This window comes from Harpia harpyja, chromosome 6 (genome assembly GCF_026419915.1).
Source record: "Harpia harpyja isolate bHarHar1 chromosome 6, bHarHar1 primary haplotype, whole genome shotgun sequence".
Taxonomy (NCBI): Eukaryota; Metazoa; Chordata; class Aves; order Accipitriformes; family Accipitridae; genus Harpia; species Harpia harpyja.
This window is the reverse complement of record NC_068945.1, coordinates 54,673,435-54,696,021: the sequence shown is the minus strand read 5'-3', so window position 1 is coordinate 54,696,021 and position 22,587 is coordinate 54,673,435. Positions and strand designations below refer to the sequence as shown.

Sequence of the window (22,587 nt, the reverse complement as noted above, 5' to 3'; positions counted from 1 at the left end):
AATTTGTCTCCTAAGGCGCGTAACAGGGTTTCCACCCACTAGAAGGCAGTCCGGCTGGTGCCAAATTTATATTCTAATCTGTCCTGACAGGAGTTTTTAATTTGCTCATTAAACAGGTGCTGAAACAATGCGATAATGAAAGAAACTGTAAAGAAAATAATACTAGTAATAGTCAACATCTTGGATTTTCACATATCTCAGACATTTAACTGAGTGTCCATCCTTGTCTTTGAGTCTTGGTGACTCCTGGAAGCGCCAGGCTCCTGTCAGTCATGCACCAGGATAGCCAACACCTGTCAGAAGGCAGCAATGCCCATACTCACAGACCTACCTGTGGCTCGTAGCGGACCAGAATATCGTACTCCATGGAGTAGGGGATGTTGTCAATGTAGAATTCCAGGTATGCGCCCTCAGGGACCCTTACAAATCCTATGCCTGTCCATGACGGTGTGCGGTCTGGCGTGTACTGGCGCTCTATTATGTTTACTCCCTACAAAAACAGGGAACAGAGATTTTAACACTGATCCATTAAATTTGCAAGCCCCATGGAAGTGCATGAAGTGATGAGTTCTGCTGATGGATCACTTCTGGATCGCAGCATCCATCATTTGCATCCCGGTGAACAGGAATTCTCTTTTAAACCCATACGCATGCACACCATTGCCCTTCCACTTAACAATACACAAAAAGCAAGAAAGATAAAATAAAACAACACTGCACAGCTCTTCATCCTTTCTCTGTTATGGTGGAGAATTAAATTTAGAAACTTGAGTAACTAATCTACTAGCTATGACATCTCATTCACCGTAAGGACTTTCACATCATACTTGTAGGATTTACTGCAGTAGCACATAACTGCTCTATTAACTGCCCAAGCTGAGTGCTAATTACTTCCTGATTACACCAGGCTGCTCCAAACCAAACCACTGCTCAGGATAACATTTGAAAAGCAGATCACAGGCATCATGAGTAGGGTGTCACTAAATAACAGAGATCCTAATCATCGATAGATATTTAATAGCCAAATCAATATGTGGTCACTCCTTTCAGTCTGAGGTGCCAGGTTTTTATCTGCTTTTCTTTATATAAAGCAAAGAAGAGGAAAAAGGCAACAGAAAATGGAAACATGTGGTGCTCAAACTTCCCATTTCAAATATCTCTGCATCCACGAATAGTTCTCTCCATAGAACAACATCCTGTGCATTCCTAAGGAAGCTGCTTCAGTAGAAAGGGATAAAATATACGGAAATGTCTCTCTATATATACATATCACTTCAGGATGTCCCCTCATGTATTCTCACACTCTTTGAAGAGAGCCTGGCTATAAGTTATTACCCTTGGCTTTGCACAAAGGGTTGGAGCTCCCCAGAAAGGATCGCAGGCAGGACGTGAGTGAGGGCATGCAGCTGTGGGGAGCACAGGGCTTGGCACTGCCTGAAAATCCCTGCAACTCTGTGCCACTTCATTTTGTCTTTTGCTGGGCCCCTACATGGGAATTCAACATTTTATTCTGCCAGATTTGTAAGAAAGCTTTTCAATATTGGCATTTTTTAAAATGGTTTGTTCTGAAGGTTTCAAAAGGCAAACCATCGGCACATCCCCTCTCTGCTTGGCAAGGTGGGTTTTCACACCAGGCTCGTCCATCCCCAAGCCTCAGTGAGGCCTCGGGTACCACCGCTCCAGTCAGGCAGACACAAATGCACCAAAACCCCTGTGGCAGCTCACATGCCCTCCACTGCAGTCCAACTTCTGCTCTGCATCATCTTCCCTCTCTGCGGTTACCTAAGAGCAAAAATCCTCTGCCTTGGCTGAAACTGCAAAGTGGCTGCATTTTGCCTGAAATAAATAAATTATGACTAAATGCCCCAATTGCAGGCAGACAAGGATCTGCTGCTTTAGAGAAACCATTATCTCATCTCCTGGCTCCTTGCTGGACACAAAAATAATTGATGTAATCACCTAGCTGCTGTTAATGAATTAAAAGCAAGGCTGTGCCATGGTGAACAGAAAGAGCCAGAGACCCTGATGTACCATGCCAGCGGGCAAAACAAACTAGAGGCAACCTCACTTACAAAAACAGTTTTTTGCACAATCAACTACAGTTTTAGTCATTAATAAAAGAAATGCTACTGATGTACAGAAACTCTAAAAGCCACGGCAGTGTGATTAAATGCGTGCTTTGTTTTCTCCCGGTTTCAGTGGCACCACAGAGAAGAGCCAGTGTTGGTGTCCCACTGCTCTTGAGATAAGAGCGGAACTAAAAGTGCATGCAGTGGGTGCGTATGCAGCAGGGTACAGAGAGGGATGCTGACAGTCATGATCAAAGAAACAGGTTTACAAAGAAAAATGGCAGTTTCCCCCCCTAAATTACTCTGTTATTTATCGATACTAAGATTGAAGAGCTACAGGTTGACAGTTTTCTGATACAATTCAGTTTTGCGTTTTCCACATTTTAATTGCCAAACACTCAGGGTATAAAACAGAGGCTTCCAACATCCAAATGGTGAAACCATTTTCCCACAGCTGTCCAGACACACCAGCCCACTAAAACTGCTACTCACGGGACCCAGGCTGGCTTCCTCTGCCTCGTAGATGTAATGATCGAGTGAAATGAAGTAATAGCCAGGCTCCACCTGGTTGCACTGACGTCCAAACATGTGGGGCCGGCATTCGCATTGGCCAGATTGACTCGAGCAGCTAAAATGGAAGAGCAATGAATTTACAACACATCTTGGCTATGCCGAGACAGTGCTAGAGCTATCTTACGCTTTGACGTTTTAAGTAACACAGGAGGAGAAGCACTTCTGGACACAGCTGCGTCTAGACACGAGATGTTCTCAGGCTCTGCAGCTGGACCATCTGCACTGCTAAAATGGCAGCACAGTCCCAGGAGCAGTCTTGGCTCAACCCAACTATCATTCTCCCAAACAACTCCTAGGCTCAGGCTGGGAGCGAGCACAGGCCAGGGACCGTTTCCAGTAGGCAGTTTGCGTGTGGTTTCCTCTGTTTGGATGGCAAGAAGATTTCATGCTACGGATGCAGGTGGTTCCCTGGAGCCAGACAGCAGTCCTGGGAGAGCTTCACTTACTACCACAGACGTAGCCAAGAGGCATGTCTGTCCTGCAAGCTGAGGGCAGCCTTTGGCACCAGGCTTGCAGGCCATGCAAGCAGTGTATCTGCTTCTACGGGCTCAGGCAAAAGCAAGAACATGCATGAACCTGCATGCCCCGGGACATCTAGCTGCTCTTGTACACTGCAAAGCACATCCCAAGAGGTCACCCACCAGCAGCTACACATAAGGGAAAACCATGCCTGCCTGCTTTAAAATAGGACGGACACACCCAAAGACATGGGACAGACAGAGCCATCACTGGGGAATGCAGAAGGTCTGTCCAGGGTGACATATAGCAGCTCCACTTCCTTCATAAGGAGCCATTTTCTTTTCTCAATAGAGCTCTATCCCCAAACTGCCTTTTGGTGGTTTTATTGTCCCCAGAGAGTCCACCCAGCATTATGAAGAACTCTTGGGCAGGCTGTATTTTTGCACATGCCTGGTCACACTTTTTCATAGGAAGGTTTTTTGGTCCATCAAAACAGACCCTTTTCTTTAAATCTGAGTGGAATTCAGAAACATTTTCTAAAGTCAAACCCCTCTGGTTTCCATGGAAAATCTCCAGGCTTCTCAAGTTCCCATTCTAAGAGTAATTTTTAACTGAAACCACTTTTGAAATTGCAGAGATTCACTTAAACGTCCACTTTGAGATGCCAGAAGTGCCCTAGCTGCCCCAGAAGGGGAGCTGGGAAGTTACCCCTCCAGGGACGGCGAGGACTCCACTGCCTGGGTTACAGTGCAGGGATGAATTTTGGGCGAGGTGTGGCTGCTCCAGGCGCTGCATCCCACACCCTGAACGGGAGCCAGGAGGCGGCAATTCGGCAGCTAAGGAGAGGAGCCCCGGCGAGGGTGAAGCTCCCCCATCCCGCTGATGTTAGAGAGCAAAGCCGGGAGCCGGAGCCAGGCTTCACAGCTCTCCTGCGGCCGGAGGAAAGCACAGCTGCTCCCTGCCCTTGCTAGGACACTGCATGTCCCCTCCCCACATGGTTTTGCAATCGCTGGGCTCAGTGCATGGGAAACAGGCTGCAAAGCCTTGCTGGGCTGCGGCTGAGCCGTACCCCAAGCCCCTGGAAGTGGCTGCACTGGGGGAACCATTACAAGCTGTGTGGCATAACCGATCTGTGCGGAGGGAGCAAGCATGGAGGAGTAAATAATCACTAACAACCACACCGCCGTCTGCCAAGGGGTAATAATTCACTCAGGAGTGCAGGGGAGAGGCAGGCCGCAGGACATTCCCATGGCGATCCCAGCCGCAGATGGGGTGTCTGCAGGCTGTGACAACCTACAGGAGTCACACCGGGACCAGTCCCAAACTCCCCTGGTGTGCCCCCGTGGGCACCAGTGGGAAACAGTTCATCCACCCCCTTGGGAAACTTATGTGGCTTTAGACAAAAGCAGGATGTTTCAAAGGGTTTGTGGAGGGAAGGGGGGGGGGGGGGGGCAGAAAAAGAATGAAGGAACGTGCTGCTGTGGAAAAGCCTGGGGTCAGACATGCACCTAACACACAGAAAACCGCTCTGGTCAGAGGAGCAGTCTGGCTATGCAGCACTCCTCTGACCAGGCATTTAAGCCAGGACTTTCCATGCTCTTACTGATGGATGCATCGCCAAAACCTATGCTTTTCTCTGAAAAATCTCCACCGCCCCAGTGGGCACTTCCAGGTCCACACCCCATCCCATGCAGCACCACTGGGGTAACGCAGCAGTGCCGTGCGGCTAGCACGCTTCCCCCAGTGCTGGTCGACAGACAGACAGACTGGCCAAAGTGCCAATTCAGGAGCAAACCAAGAACCAGCCTGATAGCCCATGTTACCACCTGATTCCTGCTTTGATCCTGTAAGAGCAAAGCTTTGACAGGGACCATAACCCAGGTTACAGCCAAGGCAGAGCTCAATCCATGTCTGGCTCCTACCCTGGCTGACCAAAGGCAGAGCTACACTAAAACCAGTTCTACATGTTCACCTGCACCAGTGGCACAAATGGAGGCTGCTCAGCATAGAAAAGACATGGATGCCTCTGTCACCCCTTGCCGCAGTCAAGACCTGACACGTTCTGGAGCAGAACGATGGTCCCAAACATCCTCCTCCAGAGCACATTGAGCCCTGGATGTTGCGGTTGCAAACAAAGCAAAACTACTGGGGTGAATGATTACAGGGGGGTAACTGGGCTGAGACTCACTTGTTGTTCAGCGCTCCTCCCTGGTCACAGTCACACGGCCGACATCCATCCATGTCGTTGCTCAGGCCCCAGTGCTCAGGCTGTGGGAGGAAACATCACCAGAGCTGTAACTCAGTGCCAGTTTAACCCCATCTACCCCAAAGGCACATTTTGAAATACTCAGCATAAGCTACCCCAGACTGCCCCCCAGCCCATGAATCCTGCTCCCCTGGTTGTGGGTCTACCCCCATAACCACCAACACAACCTCCCCCCTGCTGTCGTCCACCTTGTTGACTTGGACAAAGGGCTTGAGAAAAAAACCCACATCTTTCCACCTAGCTTTAAAAGCAAGATTCAGGAGGACCCAAGCTCAGAGACCTCACTCCTACTGCACCATTTACACCAGTTTGGGCTCCTGACCCATGAAGGGCTTGGAAAATTACAGCCCAGTACATCACACCGCAGCAGAGAGCTGCGTGTGGGGCAGTGGGGCTTTGTGCCGGGTACTGCCCTTGCACAGCTACTACTCTGCAACTTGCTTGCTGGACAGACAGACAGAACTGTTTAGCTTTTCCATGTAGTTCATTGTTAGATAAGACAGACTGTCAGTGTTTATACAAACACATCCAGTTATCTGACAGCGTGTTTCTGTAACACTCCAGCACATATAAACACTATATGGAAATGTATGTGTATGAAGTAATCCCTGCCTAAAATAATGGCATGCATAGAAAGCAATTTTTTTGCATTGCTTCTCTGACCATTTTGTCTTTCACCCCAGTGAGGGCTCCAGCAGAACTGCCCCACATCACTCATTTTCACAGAGCAACCACTACAGGTATCTTAATGTCTCACTCCTTATGGTCCCAGGAATAAATCTGGATGCTCCTGTCTGCCTTGATGTGCCTCCCAGCTCCCTATAACACATCGTGCTTCGCGGCTCCTGACATCCCGAGGTGCCCGCTCCAGCCTGAATGCCAGATGCCCACTTGCAGGCAGAGATGGAAGCCAGCACCTTGCTCCACACTTTCCACACGCCAGCCTCCCTCACACCAGTGTCTCATAATTTAATTTACAGTAAGCTACTTACCAGGCAGTGATTGCACTGCTTTCCTGTCACCAGGCGCTTACAATAGCAGTTTCCTGTCTCCGAATCACAAGGATTCCCCCCAGGGTGGGTACCCAGAGGATTACACTCACAAGCTAGATTGGGAAATACAAATAGGTAGGTCAAAACACAGGATTGGAGTTACATTTTAGACAGTATCCAACTTAAATTTCCCCTGAATTCCCCAGGACAGAGATTAATTGCACACTTAGCCCACCACCCATCTCAGTAAAACTTCCCTGGCTTAGAGACTTATAATTAAACACAAATAAGGAGAATTCTGCTATTTCCACTGAATACACTACAAGGATCAGCTGGGGAACTGAGTTTTAAGGACAGGTGGACTCCAAGCTACGGCAGATCTACAAGAATGCTTTTCCTTTAGCAAAAACATGAAACAAAGGAAAAAAAAAAAACCACCCCACAAACCAACTTCTCCCAGCTCTAACAGCTCCTCAAAGAGCTTTTGATCACGCATAAAGGAACATATGTTTTTACTCACACTGACAACCTGCTGGGTCATCGGCACTCAGGCCATAGAAACCTTCTTTGCAGAGGTCACAGCGCTCCCCTTCGACAAATAATTTACAACGGCATTGTCCGGCAATGAGGCCAGTGGAGAAATCAGTGTAGCGATCGCAGATGCCACCATTTTGGGAGCCAGCTGGGTCACAGTTGCAAGCTAAGAAGGAAGCATCGCACGTGTTTTATTAACTGCTACAAAAGAAAAGGCTGTCTCACACTGAATTATTTAAACTCAGCTGCTGTGTAGAGGGAGTGCATCATTCCTGCAAGTATTACACGTGACATGGGTTGAACACGTAATGACCACACAAATTTCCAGATTCTCAAAGAGAAAACAAAACCCAGCCAGGCTCGCTCAAGACCTCCAAGACAACCACCTTCCCTCAAGGATCTTTGCTCGGGAGCACGGCACTGGCCAAAAGAAGGCCAGGAAATCCTAAATTCTCCAGGGAAAGCCCTGGGGGTCATGGCCAGAATGCCATGGCCATTCCCACCCCGAGGTGTGGGGCTGCACTTACGCTCACAGACATCGGGGTCCCGTAGATCTCTCTCTGGGTGCTGGAAGTAGAAGGGCTTGCACTGCTCACAGTTGCGTCCTACCGTGTTGTGCTGGCAGTCGTCACACACTCCCCCGCTGGTATTCCCCGTCGTCATGTACACAGCCATGTCAAAGTGGCACTGGCTGGAGTGGCCATTGCAGTTGCACTCTGTGACAAAGACAGAAAGCAAAGTAAGAGTCTGGTCCCAGGGGAGATGCAAGTCTGCAGAAAAGACACACCAAAGTCAACCAAGGAACATGCAGGACTTCATATATTGTTACAATAATAACAACAGGTATCGTCCCAAATAACAACAGGTAATGCTCACACCAGTCTCTAGTTCTGCATTTTACTCAAACTCACTTTTGCATGCGTTACTATTGCGGCCTTCAGCGGGTCGCCAGGGTAAGTCGTGGTAGAAATCCAAACACTGTTCACAGTTTAACCCTTTGGTATTATGTCTGCACATGCAGTGCCCATGGACCTGTCATTAAAAAAAAAAAAAAAAAAAAGAAAAAAGAGAGGAGGAATATAGTTGGTTATAAAAGAGGAAGGGAAAAAAAAAACAAACATGCTCCAATTAATGTAAAATATAGCTAGTACATAATGGATAGACTTTTGGAGACTTTAATGCACATAATTGCATGTAGGAAGAAATAAAAGGCCACAGGAGTGTCCTTTACCTGCCAAGGTAAGAATGTCCTCATACAAATTTGTCCTTCTTTCCCTACTGGAACTAATGCCTGAATAAACACTTTCAGACATGAACAAGGAGAGCACAGTTCCAACTCAATAATCACAAAAGCCTCTTTGACCTAAAAGTTAGATGTTTCTTAGCTGTTAATTAGCTATTAATGTGCATCTACATGTATCAGAACATCACTAGCCCAGCACCTTCTTTCCAGCCCTACCTTTGTTCTCAAAGCAAAGATAAACAGTTTGGATGGGTTTTATCCATCAACCCCAGACTTTGCCTTACATGTGTACAGAAGAAGCACTGAGTACACCAACAGTGATTGTGTGACAGCTGCTGCCATAGACAACAGGGACTACCAGCACTGGAGCCATAATTTTAAAGGCAAAGCCAGTTTTGCTGAATGGAGCACACCTGGCCCCTGGGACAACCCACACAACCTCCTCCTATGTCTCCACGTTTTCATCCAGTTAATAACTCACTCATTAACACAAGTGCTATTACTGCTTGTCAGGCAAAAATCATGGGGAAAACCAGAACCCACAAGCAATGTAGCACTTGCGCAGCAGCATACAATGCAGGCAGCAGGATTCTCCTTCAGAGCCTGCTGTTAATTAGGGCTACAGACTCCACTTCTCAGCTGATAATGACTGCTACAAACACAGGTTGTGTTTGATTCACAAAGGTGTCTCATCCTTTGATGCCTCTATTCACTTCAATTTTAGGGTAACCAAGTTGACCCACACACCTGTCTCTGGCCCCATAAGGTTATACTCCCCTTTCTGTATTCCAGCCTTCTAATTTCGTCAACTCTTTGACATAATTAGAAAAGGAATGCTAAAACAATTTTCACCTAATCTGAGCCCTCTGTGCTTGATTAACACCAATAATGACAGATGTTTGCTGAGGAGGAATAGTCTTAAAGGTTTTCTTGTTTGAAAATTAAGGGTGGGGAGTGGGGAAAGTGTTTAAATTACTTAAGAGGCACAGACAGGAACAGCTTTATGCAGAAAAGTGTGAGTATTTACCATTCCTTCCACTTCTTCGTTAAAGCCATCCACTGGCGCACACTCGCTGGCGTGTCCGTAGCAGAAACAGTTCCCACGAACCACCATGTCATAGATGGCATAGTAGTACTTCTCTCTGATCTCCATCCTAGAGTCTAAGAGATTATCTCCCAGTGTGTGCAGCTTAATGAATTTGACTCGCAGATTTGTGATCTTTAATAGGTCTGCAAGGGACACCAAAAAAAAAAAAAAACAAACCACAAACTCCGTTTTGGAATTATTTACCAGATACTGTACTGAATGGGAGGAAGCCAGGAGTGACTTCCCAAGCACATTTCCTATGGGCAGATTATATCAGATTTAATTTCAGCACTTACAAACTACAAATCACATCACTTCATACTCCCAAATTAAAAAAATATTACATTAATTTACTACAGGTTGATCACTGTATAAGTTAGTTTAAGCTTAATTAAAAAATACTAGTCTATTTTATTGTAGACATACACAGGCACAAACACAAACATTAAAGGCACACACAACAGTACCACCAAAAAAGACATTGGTTCTTTGGGGCTTTAAAATGTAAGATGGGCAAGGACCTGATTTTAAGGAACTGCTGACAAGTGGACCAGGAGCTTTAAGAGTTATGAGCCTTTGAAAAAATCTTGGAAACAAGACACGAATAATTCTTCTTTCTTATACGCCCAACTTTCCTAGCAAATATAATTAGTCACATTTTGCTGAAAGAAGGAACACCCCATCACTGACCAAATACAAAGGAGAAGTTCTCGAGGGATAATCCATGGGAGGACAGTATTGCAGTAATTAATTCAGTCTACATGTTCACTTCGATATTATGAATCCTGTGTAATTTCTTACAGCCTTGAAACTAGGCTTGAAAAGGCACTTAAAGCCCATGAAAGCAGAGTTTCTCCTTTAAAATGTTGGTTAAAAAAACCATCCAACTGATATAGGAACTAGCAGACACTCTTCTACTTCAGATATTTTCTTCTGCTCCAGTTAGCTTTACACTGAAGGACGCGAACCGAAACTGAGAATGCATATTAAACCGGAGGTCAAGTTTAAGGCCAAGCACTGCAGTTCCCTACTTAGGCCAAATGCCCCACAAGGTTTCTCTTTGAGCAATGTTCTACCTTTGCATTCCTGGATTGTCATGACCGTACAAGAATGCTACAGTAATTTGTGTTTTATGACCGCATCTGTGTGGTCCAGCCATGCACTGCTACCAAAGCCAACCGTTCTAATGTCATGACTCAAATGTTTTAAAAAGTAAACCACAACCCCCTTGATTTTAGCTAGAAATGCAAAATGATGTAAGTACCTTTGTAGTTCTGTTTCTTTGCTTTCTGAATACTGTACAATTACGGGATCACGTTCCAAGGTTTCTCTCGGCAACTGCATGTATTTTGGGAAGAGGGGGTTCTTAATGAAAGTAAATCCCTGATCAATTAAGAAAAGGACCAGCTACAATGATGCATATAAGAGCAATCACTTGAGTTGACAACAGTGATTGTTATTTCCCAGCACGTCACTGTGTAAGTCAGGAAAAGAAGCCATACCACAAATGTATTCATATGACTTCAAAACTGTTACCAGGGCTAATGCATGACTTTATTTGTGGCTTACTGGTTTTTGTAAGCAAATTAAGTACAGAAATGCTTTCTAATGAGTCTGGAAGGTAACTGCATACATACTTTGAATCCTTGGACTGTATGGATCTTCAATTCGAAAAGCAGGATCTAAAACACGATATATTACCTGGAGGAAAAATGGTACAACGAAAGATTCAGCTTTAAAAATAAGAGAATCTGAATTTGTACGGAAAAAGCCTATATAATAAACATATTGGAAAAACCCCCCTCTGACCTCTCCTTCCGTTGAAGGTTCAATGTCAGAGTATCGGGAATCACAAATGATGTCATCAACTTTCTTCATGGGTCCAGTTGAAATCCCAGGAAATGAGCTCTCACAGTCATATGCAAAGTACCTATATACTTGCCATGTTTTTCCAAAATCAGATGATCTTTCTATCAACATTGCAGCAGGGCGGAATGTCTAATAGTGAGAAAACCAAAAGAGATTTTATTCAGTTAATTATTACTTGCATTTACATTGAGTGCTTTTAAGTGTCAACAATCCACATGTCTGGATTTTAATCTCTTTGAGATTTGGAAATATTGGAAATATTTTTCTGCTGATATCCCACTTTCTGCTCAGAGGCAGATCTTTGAAATAACACACATCAAACCACAGACTAGCCATCTTTAAAAAGACAGCACTCAGTGGCCAAGCGCTTCAACATGCTTACAATAAATAAGCAAACTTCTAAGTTTTTTGGATTCCAAATCTTTTCTCAAAACTGGGAGTTAAAGCAGGGCTGTAGGGAGACAAAAGGATTTTTTTCACTGCTTGTGGAAAGCAGCACAGCCTTCTTCCTTGCTGTACCTCCTTGCCTAATCTTCTGCAAAGGACCTAATGGGCCTCCTCTCCTGCCTCGGGGACCGGGAGGCCACTTTCAGTGCTTCCCATCCAGCTCTGACGCCCAGAAGCTCTTGCTGAGCAGTTACCTCTGATGCTCAGAAAAGCCCTGGGATTGCCCACCTCTCTTTGTCTGATCACACTACCTTTTGCAGTATCTCTGCTGTCCAGTGCCAGCCATCCTTTGTGCTGCATTAAGAAAACCTTCTTCTTTAAGGAGACTGAGAGGTTCGGCTTCATCCACTCTTGCTACATTTGACTCCCACAACCCCCAGTGACCCTCCTCCAGCTGGCCTTGCCCAGACTCCGGCAGGCTGCATTTGCTTCACACAAACCACCGTCCTTCTTACCTATACATATTCAACTCTAGAACCACCAGCTAATGAGATTTTTTGAAGATTTTTAATCCCTCTGACCTAAAAATCTTCTGTTTCAATTTATGCGCTGCCTTTCAAAAAGCAGATATTAACTTAACACCTGGCTTGCACCCACCAAGAAATGCCAACAGTCTCTTCATTAGTTTTATGTATTCAGAGGAGGCCCTCCCAGAGCCAAGCACAAAAGCATTTCAGTCACAGCTGGAAAGAAATTTTCTTTCTGCTTCCTGGCTGAAAATATCACCCAACTTACAAACTGGTATCTCACCCAACAAAAAATGTAGCAACCCAGAGGTAAGGCAGCTCAAGTGTCTACCACACAAACAAAGTCAACAAATCATCATTAAAACTATCTTTCCCCTGCAGTCTTCCTGCTGACAGCGGCCCAAGCCCAGTGGCACCAGGGCACGATGGCCGCAGCACCCGCATCGCATCAGGGGTCTCTCGGGGGTCCCTCGCTGCCAGAGTCCAGCAGAAAGGACCACCTTCCACTTCAGCCACCACCTTGAGGCAGGGGGAGAAACCCAAGTCGATGACGCCACAGGAAAGAGGAACCAGCTCTCCTAGAAAGCTGATGTGTAAGAATGAAGGGATTAATTTGTCTACATGTGAAGAGCAGGGATTTAACCCTGCAGGAACTGCAGCCCCTGAAACCTCAGCTGAACGTTGCCACTAGCGCTTGCCTGTGATTTAGGATGTACGGGACATAATCTGCCATTCCAAGACATCTGTTTGTAAAGAAACAAAGACACTTTGTGTACAGATGTTCCTTCTTCCTGAAGACCTTTCCATTTGCCAAACGAAAACCGATACCACGGCCAATTTTTTTTTTAAGAAGAAAAATCCTTGCTACTATAGGATTTAACTAACGATCTTCTAGAACACAGCCACCAGAGAGAGACACCAACACAAACCCCAGCTTCAGTATGACTCCTGCAGCCTCACTGGAGTTCAAACACAACTCAAGCCACAAGTCACAACTTGGCCTTCCTGCGCAACTTCAACAGGAGTTAATGGTTGGCAGCTCTAAAAAATCAGCAAAACAGCTCAGACAAAGCCCAAAGATCAAATAGATGTGAAGGACTACGAGACCTCTCATTTCCTCATGTTCTAAGGTTCGGGGTAAGGCTGTGGCTTCCTTACCTTGAAGGTCATAATGAGATGAGTGAAATGAAACTCGGCCTCCAGGTTCAGCTGGATAGTCACATTTTCCAAACCTGCAGGGGCAGAGAAAAGAAGCCGTGCAGCAAACAAGGACACCTGCCAGCCTCTACATCTAAATTTTGCCAAAGCTCTTCGCTCCAGTGGCAGAGAGACTCTTTTCTTTGCCAGTTGTCTCTGTTGTCAAAAAGGGATATGAGTTAGTGCATTACTGAGGTACGGGGGAGACACCAAGGACCTGCTGAAGAGTGTACCGCACATGGGATTCCTGTGCGTCACCTGCACCAAACACATTACACCCAAAGCGTGAGCTTGCACTGCCGTTATTTCAGACTGCGTAACATGGCTAACATCACTAGATGTAGGGTAAGGATGGCAACTGCTATGGGCTGGATCCTGGCACCAAAGCACCCAGTGGCTGGTAAAACTGGGGATGCTGAGCCCAGAACTGTGTGGTGACCCCAGGCTGTCCTCACACACTGCAGTCTGTCTGGCAGCAAGAGGCGTGAGCTTCTGCAGCCCAAATCTCACTGATGGTTGGTGGGGGCTGTTTCCCACCTTTCTTCACTCACTTTGGACAATCCTGTCCATCCAGACACAGGAACAGTTCCTTTACAACCTCGTTCTGAAATACCCCTAAAGCAACTATCACAGCCCTGCTTTGCAATCATGAAGGCTATGGAACTGGTGAGAAGCAAAAGGTTTTCCAAACTTTGCTGTATGACTACCTACGGTCAAGGACTCTACACAGAAAAGGAAGAAAAACAGTTACAAATATTATTTTGTCATGTGAAAAGACCTCTCAGAACAGCTGGATACTAATTATACTGTAGTTAGAAATTTAAAAAAAAAAAAAAATCAATATTTACAAAGAGGAGAAAGGATAAGAAATGAAAAGAAATGAAAATAATAAACCAACTAAAGAGCTTAAATTTTCGACCAGCTGTAACATTATGTGGAGTGTGCAGCAATGGTCCCTTCTGCTGTATGCCTGAACAGAAAAAAACATGAATTGGACAGAAAGAATCATTTGTTTTTTATTGTTGAAGGAGATTTTCATGACCTTATGAGCTAAGAACTTTTCTGTGTGAATGCTGCCAAGCCTGTTGCAAAAACATGAATTATTTGGAACGCTAGAAGAGAGCCGCTGGAGACAAGCGGCTTGTAGGCTGATCTAAATGGTTAAAAAGGATTTAGTGAAAACCCTTCTTTACCAGGCAGCAGAAATACTGTATATGAAAATAAAATGGTAATATTTGTAACAAGACAGCTACTGCCAGTGCATTTGCAGAAATCCCATCCTGTCCAGCTGGCTTTAAGGCTTCAGGGTAGGACTGCTGTTTGAGAAACCTCAATGCCTTGTTTTGTGTATGAAGGCATGCCAAAAGCATAACCATAAAAGTAAAAAGGGCAGAGGAAGGATTTAAAAAAAAAAAAAAAAAAGCCACCAAACTAACATGCAATATTTTTTTTTAACTAGCTGGCTTGTTTCTGCTGTTCATTTTACTGTTTGGCATATGGATACAGGAATGCAGGGAGCCCAGGAGGGAGAAGGCAGTTTGTAGGGTAAGAGATATCCCTGGCTTTGCTCTCTTGGGGTAGGACAGGGAAACGGGAGGTCTGCAGGCAGGACGGCAGCCCCCGGCTCTGCGCCCAAACCTCCTCCTTCCGCACCCTCCGTCCGGGGAAGCCCTGCGGTGCTTCCTTGGCAGCGCCGCCCCAGGATATTTACTCCTGGAAGGCTGCTCTGCTCCTGCTGCCCAAACACGAGGGAGATCTGGAGCCAGTGTGGGAAACTTTTCTCTTTAGGAAAGGATTCCTGCAAAGCGGTGGGACGGCTCTTTCCAACACTCCTGGAAGGAGGGCTCAGGGGGCTTCGTTATGGATTAAGGACCACTCCAGGGCACACAAAAGCAGCCAGTTTTACTCAGCCCTCCTCGAACAGCATGATCCTTCACTTGGCAGTAATCACCAGGCCAGAGATAACAGCAAACCCATAGGTACTCTTAAACAAAAGGAGGGAAAGCAGCTCCCAGCCCTGGAAATGGCTCCCGGACAAACCCCGTACCATTTTCCGACTGCCACCAGAGCTTCAGGCGATTTGGAGCGAATGTGGTGACGACATTTTCAATGCGATGACTGTCAGGATTGAGAGTATCGTGGAAGGGATCCTCGGAGTCACATATGAAACATTTTTTGTCCTCCTGAAACAACAAAATAATCAGCATTACTGATTTTATCCGTGGGGCAATAGTTGTTTCCTGCAGATAAGACTATTTTCCATCCATATCACATTCCACTCATTTTGCCTGCAGGAGTCATCAAAGGTATTTTTTTTGTTGAAATGATAAGTGTATTTACCTTTATGAATTAATGCAAATTGCCAAATGGAAAATATGCCAGGAATTCCATAAACTTTATTTTTAAGAGAAGTATGTTTTCTATCGAAATTACAGTTTCAGGAAATCTCCTCCAGCGCATGTATTCTCCAGCAGAAGTCAGAACCAAAGGCAGCATCTACAGAAAATCGCTGAATTGCTTCTGTGCAAATGTACATGTGCAAAATTGCATCTTCAACAACCTGTGTGAAATAACACTGTTTTTTGGGAGCTAGCTTGGAGATGTAAGTTCCCTGCATTAGGGTTACCTCCAGCAAGGTTCAGGGCATGTCAAGGGGCCATCAGTGATTTAGTGACCGAGCCCTTTCAGCGCAGGGTTAACTTTACTCTGAGTCCAGCTTGTCAAGCTCCTACCTAAACCTTGCATCTTCACCTGCGATTGCAAACCCAAGCTATGCACATAAACCCAGTCTGCACACACTACGAGGTGTGCCCATAAAAAAAAACCAGTTGGGTACAAGTCTGGCACGTGCTGCTTGGGAAAGCTGGGCGCTTCTTCAGCTGGAGGACCGAAGTCCATCGTGACTATTACTACGAACAATGCTATTTTTGCATTGTCCTGGTGCCTACAACCACCACTTCCCAATTTTGCAAGGTAGGATGTGAACCGAACCAAAAGGGAGGGTTCCTGCCCAAACCAGCTCGTGGTTTGGCAGACTGGAGCGGGCAGAGGAAGGAGGGAGAGGAGCTCATCGTACTGCAGCGAGGGAGCCCCAGCACAACAGCAACTCATCACTGTCAAAAGCTACGCAGGCATCATTCCTCCAGCGGGTTTATGGAGACAAATGCAGTGCTTTATCAGCCAAGAACGTGAGGGCTGGCAGGTCCGCGCCACACAGGCTTTCCATTTCACCGATTTTGGCTTCAGCAGCTCCTCCCAAGCCCGGTGCTTCGCCCCCCATCAGCCCCCACAGACTCCTCCAGCAGAGAGCACGGGGTTCCTGGGAAAGGTATCCCCTCCTGCCCACTCCAGGCTCCTCTCCGCCAGCACCACAGCCCCCACCTCATGCCACGGCTTGCTCCTTCTCCCACCAAAATTGAATCCTAGAAGGCCCAATCCTGCAAAGTGCTCGGGGTGGCCAAGCCCCATGTTATTAAGAGGATACTCAGCACCTTCCTGTGATTTCTTCAACACCACCTTATGGTTCAGAAGTAACCAGGGACATCCCAAATGCTGAACTGGAGCTGTGAGATCAGACACAAGGGCAGACATGAACTTCTGAAGTGATGCTTTTTACTACGGCACTTCAGCATTTTTTGAGACAAGAAAACGTAACAAAGTGCCTTTGTTATTTTGTTCTACCAGAGATGCTAATGTCGTTAAAGTCAATCCCAACATACTCCGAAAACGTTCCAGAGAAGCTAAACCCCATGTTAAATCAAGTATTAACGCTAGTAGACAGAGCAGTACAGTAAAACTAAAGGTGGGGGACGGGGGGGGGGGGGGGGGGGGGGGAAGATTTGGTAACTTCAGGCCACAAATGGGCCAAGTGCTACAGCCCCTGGGGCAGGGCTCCTCCTGCTTCCCGTGGTTTTCCTTCCAAGTGCCAGAATCCGGCCCTATTGTCTCGGCAGTAAATTCGGCCGGAGATTATCCCCTTACTTTCAGTTCAACAGAGTTCCACTTATAACCGATATTTTCTTCTTCTCCGCCATCCCTTCTGTCACCGCGATTTTAAGACTGGTGAGCTGCTTCTGGCTTAAATAGTAACGAGCTTTGTGTTTTCCACCAGATGTGCGAGACAACCTCATTTGCATCCTTTCACTCGGAGACCATACAAATGTAATTGCATTACGGGAACAGCGGCCAAAGCATCGCCCGCGTCTTACAGACCACTCTCAATCAGGAAGCTGTCTAGACGGCTCCCACTAAGTCTGAAAATAAAGTATTAATTGAACTTACCGCGGCACATTCCTCCTTATTAACCTCGATGAGGAAAGGGGGGTCGGGGGCCGAAAGCCGCGAGGGCTTCCCCGGACGCGGGTTGCTTTGACGGGGCGGGGGGTTCCGCTCAGGGGCACGATGCCGCCCCGCCGGAGACCACCGCCCGCACCGCCCCCCCGCAGGCAGCGCCTTATCCCACCGCGCCCGTCCCGGCGATGCCCGCGGCCCCCGCTGCCTCCTCACCCCGGGCCGCGACGCCCGGCGCGGCCGGCGGGGACCGAGCCCTGCGGCCGGGCGGGGTGCCCTGTCCGTGTCTCCCCCCCCCCCCCCCGCCCCGAAGCGCTCACCTGGAGGTGGCTGACGATGCAGTAGGGCTCGGGCTGGCGGAGGCCGCAGGTGGAGGAGGCGGAGAGGCGGGCGGCGCGGCCGATGAGCAGGTCGCCGGTGGCGGGGTAGCAGCTCCCCTCGGCGCAGCCGTAGCTGTACTCGGGTTCCTGCGCCGCCGCGGAGCACAGCGCTGCGCGGCCGCGGAGGGAGAGAGGGATGAGAGAGAGAAGCGGGAGCGCGGGCAGGCTGGGCGCCCCGAGCAGCCCCGGCGGGCGTTGCAGGGGCTCGCCCAGCCCGCCGTGCCCCGACGGCGGCCGGAGCGGAGCGGGGCGGGAGTTACCGAGGCAGCAGCAGAGGTACAGCGGGAGGCGGCCCATGGCGGGCGGCTCGCACCGGCGGGACGGGACGGGACGCGACGGGACGCGACGGGACGGGGCTCCCCCTCCACGCCGCCGCCGAAAGCTGTTGCTCCGTCTGCTCCACGCAGGCGCCGCAGCTCCCCGCCGCTCCCGGGGAGCGGCTCCGCGCCGCCGGGCGCCCCCCGGCCCTCCTCCTCCTCCGCCCCGCCGCCCCCGCGGGGCCGGGCCGGGCCGGGCCGGGCCGCCCCACACGGCCCCTCCCTCGCCGGCCCCCCGCCCGGGGGCTGCCCGGCCCCGCCGCAGCGCCAGGCCCGGGGGAGGGAGCGCAGAAAAGCGGCTGCCGTCGAGGAGGGGTAGCCCAGCCGGGGTGGGAGGCTGGGGCAGAGCGGCCGGGCGGCGGGCCGGGGAGGGCGGCGCCCGCCCCGCGGCAACCGGGGAGCCCCGAGGGGAGAGCGGGGAAACTCCAGCCCCCCCCCCCCGGTTGTGCTCTCCCTGCTGCTCTCCAGCTTTGGGAGCAGCAGTCGGGTGGGGGGATCACCGATGGGGCGACCCCTCTCCCTGCCCCAGTTTGTGGGAAAACAGTGCGGGAATGGGGTTTTTGACCCAATCCTGCCTTCTGCCGGGGGTGCTGGTGGGGCTGGGCGCCTGGGCGGGGTGGAGCGATGGATGGTGGATGCCCAGCCTGGGCGGCATGAAGGGATGGATGGAGTTTACCTGTGCGGCAAGGCCCAAAACCCAGGGAAGGGCCAGGGCGCTGGCAGCCGCCGCGCGTGATGCTCAACAGCCCCGAATCCCCTGGTGCAGTGGTACCGACACAGGTGGCTCAGGAGTGCCGTTCCTGGGGATGGCGGCCATGCTGCCGTACACAGCTGGGTCTGGCCCTGGCGTGGGCAGAGAGGCCCGTTGAGCCTGGGCGGCCGCTGCCAGGCTGTTTCTCGTTAGCTGGGAGGGAGCATGTGGCGCAGCTGCCTTCCCAGAGGCACTGGGGCAGCTGTGAGGGGTGAATGGATGCGCTGCAGCTGCCCCCACGGTCCCAGCCTCCTGCTTTGGTTCCCTGGGCTCTGCTGGGGACACGGGGGCTTTGTCAGCTGGCGGCAGTGTCCCCGCAGCACCCAGGGGAAAGGCTTACTGGGAAATAGACGCCAAGGAGTGGGTATGAAGGATAGACGTGCTTGAAGAGCGCAGCCCCGGCTGGGCGCAGGCTGGGACAGATACCTGGGTTTATATACCAGAGTTTTGCTGGCACACGTGTAACTCGTAAACTTGTGTAAATCTTCACCAGGTACCCGTGTCCCTCAAGAACACTTTGCCCTCGCTATTTGCAGTGCCAGAGTGGAAACACTGCGGTCTGCCTGTCCCAGCAAACCCTGCCGAGGTAGGTAAATATGTTCATTCTCATTTTACAGATGGATAAGCAGAAACAGAGAGATACCAAGTGACTTGCCCTAAAGGTTAAACACCAGGTCTGAAACATAACCTAGGACTCTCAACTGAAGAACTCGTGGGGCTGTTTCATTAAAGATGTCCAGGAAATTAAACCATTTTAAGCTGACAGAGCAGGTATTGTAATTCTAAACCTCTTCTGCAATGTGGTCTTCTAAATTCACAAAACTAATTCAGTTTCACAATCCTGTCATGTAAATCACAGCATGGCTTTGTTTTTAAGCTTAAGTACAACAAACATTTTAGTCCCACTAACAGAAAATGTTTTACTCCGCTGCGGTTAGAAACTCTGCCGGTCCATGGCAGATGGGCAGCAGCATCGCTCCATGTGTGACTGTGCAGGGACACTGGATTTTTTTCTGTCTCATATTTTTTCAATTTTTATTGACATTTTCTCCTCCTTTTTTTTTCTGTTTCATAGCGTTGTAGAAGTTCTATCCTTCCCTAAACCTAAAATGGGCTAAAGTTGCCCTCCGCAGCTCCTTGCCGCTATGGTTAGGCTCCTTCGTGCCTTGCTGCAGACAGCGTGACAACGCCCTGCGTTCTAGCCTGAGGGTGACCCTGCTGCGTTGCGTCAGGGATCGAGTTGGAGTTGCAGCCACGGACCAGGGTGGCCACCGTCACCCGTAACCGTGGTCACCTTTCAGAGGTAGCCAAAACCACCAGCATTCACTGTGTGGGTAATTAGGCACAGTGAACTTGTTTGTGTCCGTCCCTCTCCGCAGTGCTCGTGAGCAATAGCGAGTGGGAGTATTTTAATTTGATTCTTCAAATGATAAAAATTCCGTTTTGTGTCATGTCCTATCCTTGTGGTTGGTGAAGCAGCTTTACAGTGCTGGGGTGTCTGTGTTTGTGCTGGGTTGGAAGTCTTCTCAAAGAACCAAAGTTCAGAATTTGACCTCAGTGAGACCCACTTGATCACCTATTTTCTTATTAACACTGCAGTGGATGAATGCCTAGCAAATACAGCTGATGAGATCAGTTTTGATTAAATATATCTTTGATTATATGTGGGTTTGTTTAAGTGTTGATTGCATTTTGATTAATGTCATTGAAGTCAAAATGCTCTACAGCAAGATTGTGATGTCAATATTCTTTTCAGGAAACAGTTTTCTGAAGCCACTTCTGCCCACAAGAAAGCAAGCCAGGGGGAACTAAAAATAGGTATTTTTGATGCAGATGCAGCATTTTCCCACAAATTAACTTTGCAAAAACACTTTAAAAGTTTTTGCGCCGCTTCCAATGGGGAATGCTGCACAGTTGTAAACCTCAGAAGCTGTCACAGGATGGATTTGGTGTTCTGTAGCTGCTGGTTCCATCTGGTCTGCTCACTCTGTGTGTCTGAGCATGCTTGGAGGAAGGCAGGGGAGGTTAGACTCCATGCCGACTTTCTTCTTCCTGTTTCCGTTTTTTTTCCAGCAATTTCTGTGTCCCCCCATGGATACATGTCCCCTCCAGGCCTGTTTAACTGCCTTGTGTTTACAGATTTCTCATCCTTGCAGCTTGTCAGAAGCCATATGGCAACTCTCACAGCCAACAGTGGATTTTAGGAGGAAGTTCTCTTTCAACTTTCTGCTAGTGAATTCAGATTTTTAAAGCCATGAATGAAATAGTTTTGGTTTATATGCAATTGGGAATTTCTGTCTAAGTGCTTCAGTTTGCCTGTTTCAGGTGCAGTGCAGCAGGGCAGCATTGAAACCTGCAGGAAACCCTTCATTACCTGGAGACCCGCTTGTGACCAGTGTGGTGAGTTGTGTGCTCTGAGTTAAAACAGAGATGCTCGATTTCATTATGGCAAAGTCAATCTAAATACAATCGTCTGATTACAGCCTAGTAACTTACAAAGAAGTCTCACACTTCACAGATGATTTTCTAAAGTGCTAAAATTCAGAAAAAGCTAAACCGCAAATTACGTGCATACCTGCATTCAGGTGTCTTTGTTAGATTATATCAAAGTTATAATTTGATTTCATCATTTTCACAATAGAAGCTATTATATGGCAAATGCATGTTGCACATTGCCCTGGAGCACAGCTGGTTTGCATTAGAGGAGTATCTCTGAAATCTCATCTGTGCCAGCAATTCCCACCCAAGCCCCCCACCGCATATAGGAATGCTACTTTAGCTCTCCTAAACACAGAGTGATAACCATGGAGGGTTTATCTCCATTGGATCAAAACAATGCTGGCTTTTAGATAAGGATTGTTTTGCCGTGCTGCTGCCATGAGGTGCTGCTGCCATAAGGACGGATAAATGCTAAGAGCCTTACATTCCTGCAAGAGCATTCCTCGCTTTACAGATGTGGTCTGGGCTCTGAAGCAGCTCTGGGCTCCTCACCCCAGCTGAATGAAGTCCATGATGGATGCTTGGTGTGGGACAGTCCAGCCAGGAATGACACAACTGGTTTTAACAGAGGAAAAGCCATTGTTAGTCTGTTCAGCATCCTGCAGGAGTGTGTATACCAAGGGTGGGATTTTGAAACTGGGGAGTAGCTCCCTTCAGGCTTTTTAAAACCCTAGCCCTTCTGTAGCATTTGTTTAGCCCCAGTCTCCTCCTTTATATTTTATAAACTAAAATTTAGGACAATTCCTGTGTTCTTTATGGCTACAACAAACTACTGAGTGAACCCTGACTTCTGTGAAGTGCTGCATGTGGGAGAAGACCTGGAGAAGCTGTTTTTCAACATTTGTGGCCCTTTAGACTAACTGCTTAAACGTAAGAGCTGCAATTATTCTCCAGTTGTCGGTTGCATTAACGAAAAATGTGGGAAACCCCTTATAAGCATAAGAAAAATAGACATTGCAGGAGGGACATTGACAAAGAAATTATTTTGAAGTTGCTTTCGGCATTAAGCATCTGTGCACTGCCATCCAGTGGGCGCTGGGGAATTGGCTCCCTGTCGCCCACCTCCAATGGCCCAGCGCTGCAGGGAGGCACTGCCCATCGCTGTGCATTTTCAGTGAACATAGGGGGACCCCCACATGGTCAGGGG

The 22,587-nt window shown here is 48.2% G+C and overlaps 1 protein-coding gene and 1 long non-coding RNA gene across 2 annotated transcripts in view; one reads left to right on the top strand and one right to left on the bottom strand.

Moving 5' to 3' along the window:
- LAMB1 (laminin subunit beta 1) overlaps positions 1–18,342 on the bottom strand; it is a 46,922-nt gene extending 28,580 nt beyond the window's left edge. Inside the window, exons 1-14 of the mRNA XM_052788988.1 lie at positions 18,134–18,342; positions 17,814–17,983; positions 15,251–15,386; positions 13,165–13,238; positions 11,033–11,221; positions 10,861–10,924; positions 9,164–9,366; positions 7,805–7,925; positions 7,421–7,609; positions 6,880–7,059; positions 6,360–6,472; positions 5,290–5,369; positions 2,562–2,697; positions 332–490 (exon numbers count right to left, since the gene is read on the bottom strand). Coding sequence (XP_052644948.1) covers positions 332–490; positions 2,562–2,697; positions 5,290–5,369; positions 6,360–6,472; positions 6,880–7,059; positions 7,421–7,609; positions 7,805–7,925; positions 9,164–9,366; positions 10,861–10,924; positions 11,033–11,221; positions 13,165–13,238; positions 15,251–15,386; positions 17,814–17,983; positions 18,134–18,170 — 1,851 coding nt within the window. The 5' untranslated portion in view covers positions 18,171–18,342. The remainder of the gene's footprint in view (positions 1–331; positions 491–2,561; positions 2,698–5,289; positions 5,370–6,359; positions 6,473–6,879; positions 7,060–7,420; positions 7,610–7,804; positions 7,926–9,163; positions 9,367–10,860; positions 10,925–11,032; positions 11,222–13,164; positions 13,239–15,250; positions 15,387–17,813; positions 17,984–18,133) is intronic.
- LOC128142712 (uncharacterized) lies at positions 18,058–21,850 on the top strand. Its single transcript, XR_008235488.1, has 3 exons — positions 18,058–18,149; positions 19,435–19,527; positions 21,267–21,850. It is a non-coding gene; the product is annotated as an uncharacterized LOC128142712 (long non-coding RNA).
- The last annotated feature ends 737 nt before the right edge of the window (positions 21,851–22,587 follow it).